General features: G+C 35.7%; 1 protein-coding gene across 1 annotated transcript; it reads left to right on the forward strand.

Annotated features, from left to right (window-relative positions):
* Positions 1–3,047: 3,047 nt before the first annotated feature.
* LOC110713350 (kinetochore protein ndc80-like) lies at positions 3,048–9,532 on the forward strand. The gene is made up of 5 exons (XM_021891804.1): positions 3,048–4,013; positions 4,594–5,196; positions 6,299–6,560; positions 8,531–8,677; positions 9,150–9,532. Exons 1-5 carry the CDS (start codon positions 3,496–3,498, stop codon positions 9,366–9,368), a joined length of 1,749 nt encoding a protein of 582 aa, XP_021747496.1. The 5' UTR covers positions 3,048–3,495; the 3' UTR covers positions 9,369–9,532.
* Positions 9,533–11,320: the final 1,788 nt, after the last annotated feature.

Here is an 11,320-nt window from a genome sequence, read left to right on the forward strand (position 1 = left end):
CCTAACTACTCTCTTAAGCTAGAGGGATTACTTGAATCATGAATATAACCTACTCTCGTGGTTACAAAGCATAAAACAAGTATTAAAGCATATTCACGATGACAAAAACATTCCCTTGACTGGAAATTCCTATTCTCATGGTACTAACTCAAGTCAATTAAGCATAAGGGAGCTAACTCAAGTTCATCTCTCAATCCTTCGTTGAGAAAGCTTAGATAAATAGTTCTAGCAATGGCCATATACAAGAGCTAAGCGATTAAACCACTTAAGCTCAACTAATTAACACCCAACAATTACCAAATTAGCACATGCAACAAGTAATTAGTGACTACATTGAGGGTTTTACCCAAACCCTAGAAAATTAGACTACTCGCACTTCATGGAAATTAAAGCAATTAAGATTCAAAACTAAAGATTCAAAATTAAAGCAATTAAGAAATTAAAACAATTAATAAATTAAAGAAATTTAAGCAATTCATGAACAAGATTCAAAACTAAAGATTAAGCTAAATAACAGTCTAAGAGTACAAGAATTAAGCAAGTAATTAACAATTAAAGCAATTAAAATGGAAAAGAAGAGTAAGAAATGTTACTAGAAGCTTCAACTTAGAATAACAATGGTGGAACTTGTCTTCTACAATGACTGAGATTGAAATTTCCAAGCTAATAATTAAAATCTAACTAATGATTTTAGAGTTTTTGTATTTTAAGATTACAAACTAAAAGAAAAGCTTTAAAAACTTGGATGTCGTACAAATGAGCTTAAGGGGTTATTTATAAGACCCCCAAATAAATAAGACGGAGAAAACAAGAGTCGAACACGCCTGCAGGTCTGCACGGACGTGCCAGGCTTAGCACAGACGTGCAGCCTAACCTGCACGGACGTGTAGTGCCACCTTATGCACGGCCGTGCAGAGCAAGGCACAAAGGTTCAGCAGCTTCTGTTTTGACATGGAAATCCTGCACGGGCGTGCAACATCATCTGTATGGGTGTGCCAACTTAAGCACGGTCGTGCATGCCATGATGTGTAGAATCAGGTTGCTATTGATTTGGCCTAAGTGAACTGCACGGACGTGCAGGCTTTTGCACGGGCGTGCTAGGGGTCTTGCACGGACGTGATCAACTCTGCAGAGCCGTGCATGCTCTAAAACACTTAGGAAGACGCTTCTGATCTTGGTGGAACACGCCTGCACGGACGTGCAAGGCATGTCACGGCCGTGAAGGGTCTCTTAGGCCCTTTTCTTCACATTTTCTTCGACTTTTTCCCCTTTATCTTTGCTTCTAACCTCAATTTATCATTCATATGCTTCAAGTGGTCGTCTTTGGACCTAAAAACTCAACAAAAACACTAACAACATGTGAAGAATATAATACACAAAAATTGCATAATAATAGAGTAAAAGTGAACCAAAACACCAATTTATCAAGTAAACAAGGTTCAAAATCACCCTAAAATCATATCGAATAACAAGTTATCAATTGTCGAGCATTCGCTGCCACTGAATGTGACGGTGTTTGTGTTGGTGTTTGTGGTGGTAGCAGTCTCCCCGTCCGTGTTACTCAGATCATAGGAACCCTTGGGTTTACCAAACTGCCGCCTAGATTTCTAGCGGCGTACTTGTCGTACGTCTGCATGGTCCGAGTCATTTGTGACTGTAGGGACAGAGAAGAATAGGTGGATGTGAGTTGGAAAACATTAGAATTGGACCCATTCCACGAGGAAGACAACTCTCCCCCGTCCATTCTAGACTCCTCAGTCCCAGGCGAACGGCCGGCCTCGTGAGGAGAAATTGACAAAGCCGAGTCTTGAGAAAGATTTAAAAATAGAAATGAAATACAAAGTAAAGTAAAAGACGAAGAAAAGGGGACAGGAGGTTAACTTTGTCCGTGTAGAAAACTTGGGAAAGCCTCGAAGATTGACTGGAAAACTCAAAAGCTCTGTTAGGAAAACTCAAATGTACAGCGGAGCTCTTAAAAATTTAGGGAAGAAACACTTTCTCTCTCTAAAAAGCTCTGACCTCTCTCTCGAATTCTCAAAGTTCCAAAGTAACAAAATGAAGTCAAACATCCTATATCTATAGGCAAAATTTATGGGGGCAAAATGGTAAATCCGTCTTTCCCACCTAAGAATTTGAACGGTTACTTTTGAAAAAGTTAACCTAGAATTCAAATGGTTAAAAACCAATTCCGTCACTTTAAACAGAAGGGAAGGCGAACGGGCAACGACACGTCAAAATAGACGGCTAGGTCAGCAAAATCCAAATCGTTGTTCCGAAAACCCGGACAACAGGTTTCCTCCCTAAAAAGTTAGTCGGCCTGCTGCGTCCGACTAACCTCAAGACCTAGAAGTGTCTAAATAAAGGAATTACAGGCGAAATGGACCAAGCGTTCAGCCCAAGGGAGAAATCCCCAGATAAGACGGGTGGTACTGTCCGCATATCAAAACAATGCTCAAACTTCTACAAATACTCGGACATGTCCAAACGAGTAGAAAAACATAGGAGGTGCCCCATAGAGTACGAGCCACCCCCTCTGAGGGGCAAATGTCTGGGGTAAAAATTACCCCAAAACGTGGACCAATCCCATGGTGACACGTGTAGTGGCCTAATCAAAGGGCAACACATGTCACTATAGGAAGATAACACGTATGCAAACCTTACAAAGAGCACCTGAAAAAGAGAGAAAATGGGCCTCCTTACATCAAGAGGCCCAAATCCCAAGAAAGCCGCAAAACGGCGCCCCCCAATGACATGTGTCCATGCCCGATTGCGCCGCCAATCAGAAAACGTCATTCTAGGGTAATAAACCTAAAAGGCACAAATCCTTACCCTTATAAATATCCCAATCATTTATGATGGGAGGGGTGGATTATGACATAACATTCAATAGAGCATTAAAAACAACTCCAACTTCTCTATTCTTTCTCTCTCTAGCTTTTTCGTCAACCGACTATAAACTTAACCGTCGGAGGAGAAAATTCCGGCAACGGAATATTCGTGTTTTGTAGGTTTTCGGGCCGTTTATCAGAAGAACCTGACCAGTGTCCCAGGGGAAATCACAAAATCACCTAAAACAGTTGGGGTGATTGAGGTAAGAGAAAAAAAAAGGAGGAAAAATGGGTTAAGGTTTAGCAAGGACAGGATTGACATTTTACTTCAAATGATGGCGGTTTTGATAAATTAGGAGGGAGATATTTAACAACCTCTATTAGATTCCATTACTAATTGCTTGTTACAAGAAAAGAAAAAAAAAAACGTATGACAGGTCTATTCTCAGTTCACTTCAGTGAATCAGAATAGACCCTACCTATGAAATTGTATAATTCAAATTGGTAAATTCCCTCCTACCCTCCCCTATGGCCCTATCATTTCAACCCTCCATAGCACACCGTTGCAACTTTATAAACTCAAAACTTCAAAATTCATTTCATCTCATCCCATCAACTCCCCCCACCACTAAGCCCTAATTTCCCTCCCCACACACCCCACCGGAAAATGAAGCCAAGAGGCGCCGCAACACGGCTACCGTTTTCAGACCGTGAACCCCTCCGGCCATCAGCAACCCCTCAATTCGGCGGCGGAGGCCGCGATTCCGACGCCAGCCTCTGCAGCAGCCGCCCTTCATCTTCCTCCTTCGGCATCGCCGCAACCAGCAGACACCCCACCGACAAACAATCAATGGTGCGATCCATCAACGCCTACCTCGCTTCTCATGGCGTCTCACTTTCCCTCTCCTTCAAACCTCTTCCTTCCGCCAAAGACGTCACTGAAGTGCTGCGTTTTCTCCTCTCTCGCCTCGATTTCCCCTGCAATCCCGGCGCTGCTAAGAGGATTCTTGAGGATGAGCTTTTTCTGATCCTGAAATGTCTGAATTGCCCTCATAAGATCAACAAATCTGCGCTTCGTGCCCCTGCTGCTCCTCACGCTTTTCCTCAGATGCTTGCTGTTATTCATTGGCTTGTTCAGCTTGCTGATTATACTGATCATCTTGCTTCCGATGAGAATACTGGCAGGTTTATTTCGCTAAATTGATTAATAATTTTGGTTTATAGTAGTGTTATTGTTCGGAATGTTATTACTCTCTCTGTCCGGAATTAATAGTCATGTCGATTGTGTATCTAGAACTACAAACAAGCCATGTGATAATCAACTCCTGATAGAGGGACTGAAGTTTTAGTTTTGTGAATAATTGTAGAAATTGAACTTCTTCACTGTTGAAAGGATAGATAACTTGTTGCATTTAGTCCAATTAGACTAGTTTTTAAGTTGTCGAGTAGTATACTTTAAATATGATCAGGGTTGTGGTACGATTTGGTGTTGTTTCAGGAGGTGATCAATTGGGTTTGCAATTTATTTTCATAAATTTGTAATGTTATTTTGTTTGGGTTGTTATTTTTTGCTCTGTTTGGAATTAACAGTCACATTGATAATGTATATGAAACTAGCATTCTCATGATTAATTCTGGATGTAGGGTGTATTACTTTTCTTGCATTTATGAAGGAATTGTAGTTCTTTTCCATTTCAAAACAAGTTGCATTTAGTATGATTTTTCAAAGATGATCATATCGTGACTTGTTGTATAATTGCAACAGGTTTTCATTTATGAAGGATGCTCTCATGGCTTATTCTGTGAATAGTTATTTACCGTATATGAGGGGTGATGATGAGGCTGTTGAGGTATTGGATAAAGAGTTTTCAGAGAAGATGGAGAGGGAGAAGGAGTTGTTGGCGAGTAATTTGAAGTCGTTGGATGACGAAGTACAGAAGTTAGAGTCAGAGCTGGAAGGATTGAAATCCAAACCTTCTGAGAGGGAGATGTATGAGAATCAAAGCAAGGATCTTAAAGGTGACTTGAGGAAGTTTGAGGAGTTTATTGCTCAAGTTCGGGATGGAAATTCCATCACCCAGAAGGCGCTGGAGGAGAAGGAAATGGAGTTGGCTGCTAAAGAGGAGGAGATCAAGAGGACACGGGAGGAAAATGAAGAGCTTCAGAAAAGGGTTGATGCTCAAAAGTTTAACTTGAGGGATGCTGAGAGGATGAAAAGGGAGTTGCAGGCTGTGGAGAGGGAGATTAGTGAGGCTGAGGCCAGCAGAAGCTCTTGGGAGGAGAAGTCTTGGGATATTCATGTAGCTATTGCGCAGAAGCACAAAGAACTTGAGGCCCTTTCTGTTGAGTGCAACCAGACTCTAAGAAGGTATGTTTTTCCATTATATATATATATATATATATATATATATATATATATATATATATATATATATATATATATATATATATATATATATATATATATATGTATATATATATATATATATATATATATATATATATATGTACATATATATGTATATATATGTACATATATATGTATATGTATATATATATGTACATATATATGTACATATATATATATGTACATATATATATATATATATATATATGTATATATATATATATATATATATATATATATATATATATATATACATATATATATATATATATACATATATATATATATATATACATATATATATACATATATATATATATATACATATATATATATATATATATATATATATATATATATATATATATATATATATATATATATATATATATATATATATATATATATATATATATATATATATATGGTATTGGGTTGGCTTGCTGGTTACTTTCAGGTTTTGGAAGAGCTTAGATGCATGACTTGCATGAGTACGATCAGCACTTTTAGATTTGGGTGTTCAAACTTGGTGTGAAGGAACTGATTTTAGTAATTTCAGAACTTAGATGCATCCAGATTTTTGAAATCATCAGATCTACATGCTTTTCCATCTGTGGAATCATTTGGTTGCTGTCACTTCAATGCAGTTAGCTCTTAAAAACCTGCTATATTTTTTAAACAGAGTGGTCTTTGATTTTGCAAAGTTTTTTTCCTGGTATTTCTGGCTAGTGTTTACTTTGATGATTTGAGTCCATGAAGCCTGGGATTCTCATGAGTTAAGAGAGAAATTTATAGTTTCCTTCTGTATCTTATGAAAATTGTGTTTATGGTGAATTGGTGATCATTTGGGTATAACCAGATTAGAAAATTTAGTCTTTTATGTTCAGGAAGTCAATGGTTCCAGGATTGGTGTGTCTAGTTATCTATTGATCCTTTCTCTGAAGTTAATTCCTTCAAGAGATGCTTTCTTTTTTATTATGGAAATCGGTTTGTGTAATTGGAATTGAATTTTTGATGATATAACTTGTCTCTAATTAAGTGAGTTTTGATCATTGCACTGCAGACTTAAGCCTGCAATCACTAAGCATGGAGGTGATTTTCAGTATGTGTTGAATGCTAATGGGTCTACTCCTGCTGAAGTGTTGGGCATAAACTACAAATCTACACTTAAGCCTGCAATCAGAGCGTGTGCTGATGAGATTAAGAAAAGTACTACAGCCAAGTTGGAGGAGTTTATCGCCCTTCAACAACAATCTAAAGAATTGAGCAACAGGATTGAAGCAAAGAGAAATCGTCTTGCCGCACTTCAGTTGCACATTGATCAAGTAAGTTATCATGCTTTATTTTAAAAGAGCTCCTGGAAATTGAAAATTATATGTCCAAAGAGAGATTTTAAAGGTTGGTCTTACTTCGAAATGAAGAATAATGACATTATCTAATTTCCTGGATAGCTAGTTTTAGACACTCCCACATGCTAAAATAAACTAATTTCCTAGATAGCTAGTTTTGGACACTTCTGCTTGTTTTTTTTACTATTCTCTCGGTACGACCTTCCTCTACGTGTCAAACAATCTCCCTCAAGTTTTTTGAGATGTAGACTGATTTGTTTTTCTTGGTTCTGAAGAATGGAAGAATGTTAGCTAGCACAACGACCAACAAAAAAATCGTGCCAAAATATGTAGGTGATAAACAGAGAGTGCTACCAAAACCCTCCAACATTGAGATACTAAATAATTCATTAACAGATGAGAGAAAACAAAATTTACGGATTTAAGAGATGACTTTTATTATGAAAACAATTAACAAGGTCCTAAATCTAACTGATAAATGATGATAACTAGATGGCTGCCCCAAGAAGCTACAATTATGAAGGCTTGGATTTTCAGAGATGAATACATGAAAGTGAGAGATAGAAAAGAACCAAGGATAATGCTACTTTTTACGGTTTCACATTGCATCCCTGTGTTGATGTGTTCTGGTTTTAAGTTACTGTGTCTTGCTTAAGAAAGTTTGAGAAATGCTTTTAGTAAAAATTAGAAAGATCTGGTATACCTCCTCTTAGTAAATTCTCTTTTAAGGGTATATAGTGGCTATTTTAAACTCCTTTTTTCTGTTTGGAGATTATGCTGGGATTTGATCAGATTCACATCCTATTCTGATGTCCTTGGGATAGGATTATTGCATACAATTTTGATAATTGAAGCTAAGCATACAATCTGAATTATATTTGGGATCATTTGCAACCTTATTTCCATCCTCCCAACCTCTTGATGACCCATTCTCCTCAAGTCCCTAGTGGAACACTGCACTCTTAATAAATACGAAGTATTTGACAAAAGGCATGAAAAGGTAGAATATTAGGTATACACATCAATTAATGTAGGTGAGAAAGGAATTGAGAACACTAAGCGCTGACTTAGAAAATGAAGATGTGCCATCATGCCATGTACAGACAACTCAGTGATGAAATGCTCAAACTCTTCTATGTTACTGAAAGGAATGAAGATTTTGTGCATGCCTTAACTGCAAATTCTCACAGAAATTTCCAGCTGTATGTCAACTGTTAAACTAGTCAAAAATACTGACTACAGAAGGATTCCCAAGTTTTTAATTTGGAAAGGTTGGTTTTAACTACCTTTCATTACATGAAAACTTGATATTTTTGTCAAGAAAAAAAAAAAAAAAAAAGCAAAAAGAAAACTTGATAAACTTTCTTAAATTCTATATTGTAAATTTCAAACTTTTATTTCTCTCATTTATTGGATTTGCTATCCAAAAGTGGGATTTCTCCAGATGTTTGCTAACCGTGGCCAACATGTATTCATTTCTTTCTAAATATGCATGAGAGTACCTTCAGTTCTTATACAAAATCATGACATTAAATTTCATATTTGAGATCAAGTTTATGCAAATTGTGGGTTTTCTTGTAATATATTTTAAAACTTACCTACCCTATCACCGATGCTGTTTGATCAGTTCATAAGTTATCTTCCTCATGCATCAACTCACTTCTGTTCGGGATATAATTGGCTCACCTTTTGTTATGATTGGCTCCTTACTATTTGTGCTATTGAATGATATAAAAGTGATGGGGAAAAAGGAGTAGTAGCTTATCAGGTTTTCAATTTACTGTGACATTCACATTCATTAAGAGGCTGAAGATATATTCATGCATATCAGATATAAAATTCCGTGTCACATTTCCTGTTTTAACTCTTATGATTTTCATTTCCTTTTTCTCTTTATAATTAATATTGTGAGGCTGATCTACTGAAAAATAAAATTAACATTATAGAGGGAACGAGAGTTTGAAGTAATGAGGAATCAAATCGAGGAATACACATCCTGGTGTTCAAGTGAAGCTCAAAGGATTAAAGAAAAAATAGAGGCAGAGGAGCATAACCTTGAAATCATGGAGCAAGAAGCAAATGACACCTTGAAGGTATGAGTTCTTACAAATATTTTGAAGTAATTGATTAATATTGGTGATATTGCTGTGAGATGTATGCTAAAAGAGGCTATCAGATGTTTACTGTATATATAGTGGTAAGGTGAAAGGTCCTTACTCAAACTTGGATACTAGTGTCAATTGTGGGTACATCCCACACATGTCCAAGTGTCGCAATTGGCTATTTTATGAAGGATGTCCACTTTTGTTTTAAAATGGAGTGTCGTTCATATCCATGTCAAAGTAGTGAGAATCCAAGTGTTGGATTTGGTTAGGATACAAAGATTATCCATAATTTTGGTACAAATTGGAGTATCAAATTGTCCTTACCCATGTCAAAGTAGAAACTGTTTATATGAGGTGAAAATGAAGTGTGAATAACATAAGTTATCATCCAAAACCTACTATTGATGTAATTTATTCATATGAAATACTGGCATAATATCTGTGTTATATGTCTGTGAAGGCTGCTGAGTTGAAGCTCCAGGAGGAAACAAGACAAAGCGAGAAAGAAATACAACTTTGTGCATATGAGCTATTTGCTTTGATTGATTCAGTTTCCAGGTGCAAGGAGTACACCGAAAAGAAAATTTCAGACATGAAAAGGGGTCTCTCTGAAACTGCCGAGTTTATTTCTAATGTCTATAAGAACACTTGGCTCCCTGGCTTTAATACTGCCGTTTGAGCTACCAAACTGCAAAGTACTTGTGTTGATTTATGGTGTCACTAGAGAGATTATGTAAATTAATTAGTAGTAGATGTTCTGTAAATCACGCTTTTAGTTTGTATAAACTTATGTTGTCAAACTGTCAATCAAACGTGCTCTTGGGATATTGATGGAGTGTTTAATTCCTATCTTCTTATCAGTATATCAATATCAATATATCTATACTAATATATTAAAAGGCGTTTCTAATAATGTTTACGTGTCACGTAAACAGGTAAACTCTCCTCACTATATCACGTTACCCATGCAACTACTTATATCAATATATCTATAATAATATATTAAAAGGCGTTTCTAACAATGTTCACGTGTCATGTAAACTCTCCTCACTACGTCACGTCACCCATGCAACTACTTATAACACCACAAGATTTGAACTCACAACCCTCTGACTCTATAATTAAGTGTCTTACCACCAAGCTATGTGATTTTTTATATGATCTTTAGAATACAAAATATGTAACAAATCACAATATAAACAACAAATTTCATTACAAGAAAATTGAATCATAAATTACAACATATATTATTGATCAGTTTCATGTAATAATCCGGGGCATCGCCCGGGCCCAAAAATTAGTATATTATTAAAACTCATGGCAAGACATGCTACTTTGCCATGTGTCACTAATTTTGCCATTTCGCATATAATGTGTCGCCAAATCATATCAAAACATTAATAATTGAAAAACTTCATACATTAACTCCATGTATTAATGTTTAATTGATAACCTCTTCATATGCATAACACCCTATCTAAATTTCCCTTGGAATGTAACTCCGATCCTTAATAATTACTCAATAATAAAGTTTGTAAGATATTAAACATTACTCCATTTTTATTTTGTGCATTAATTCATAAAACTGTAATTATAGTGGTGCAATCATACCAGCACTAATGCACCGAATCCCATCGAAACTGTAATTATAGAGTAAAAGGATTTTGTGCATTATGGAGTAGTATATATTTTGACATCAAATTTATAAAGATTTTATTTTAATGAAAAAAAAATTAATTTTAGGAAATTTTTTAAATTATCACCCAAAAATGTAACCGTTTTCAAACTAACCACCCGTTTAACTTTTTATTTTAAATTACCACCTCTTAAATTAAATAAATGCTCAGATTACCACCCATTTCAAAAATCCGATGGATTTTCCGTCTGTGGGCCCGACCTAAAGCTTATTTTGATCTTTTGAATGATTTTTTCCCTAATTTTTCTCTTTAAAAACACTCTCCTAACTTCAATTCACCTTTTTCTCTTTGAAATTTGGTAGAATTTGGTGAAGGAAATGTGAATTAAAGTTTAGAGAGCGTTTTTAAAGAGAAAAATCGGGGAAAAAATCAGTCAAAAGGATCAAAATAAGTGTTAGGTAAGGCCTACAGACGGAAAATCCACCGGATTTTTGAAATGGGTGGTAATATGAGCATTTATTTAATTTAAAGGGTGGTAATTTAAAATAAAAAATTAAACGGGTGATTAGTTCAAAAATGGTAACATTTTTGGATGGTAATTCAAAAATTAACCTTATTTTTATACTCAAACCAGTTCATACAAACAACAAACTATTTAACCTATCATCTTTATAAAAAAAACGTCACTTAAGCTCTCAATGACAAGCAAACTTCGATTAAAATAATTTATAATGACTTGGGACATCGCCCGAGCCAATAACTAGTTTATAATTAAGACTCAAAGGCAATGAGTACTCGCACCAAAATAAAGGCAATGAGTATCCAAATACCATGTGTAACTTTCTTTCTCTTATTTAGCCACATCATCAAATATTGCCACATAATCATGTATCACTTTAAAATGAATAATTGAAATGGTTATAAACAATTGGGCTTCTTATTAGCTAGATTGTAAAATTATATCATTAATTGCTTCTATTGTAAAATGATAATG

This window comes from Chenopodium quinoa, unplaced genomic scaffold, assembly GCF_001683475.1.
Source record: "Chenopodium quinoa cultivar QQ74 unplaced genomic scaffold, ASM168347v1, whole genome shotgun sequence".
NCBI classification, from domain to species: domain Eukaryota; kingdom Viridiplantae; phylum Streptophyta; class Magnoliopsida; order Caryophyllales; family Amaranthaceae; genus Chenopodium; species Chenopodium quinoa.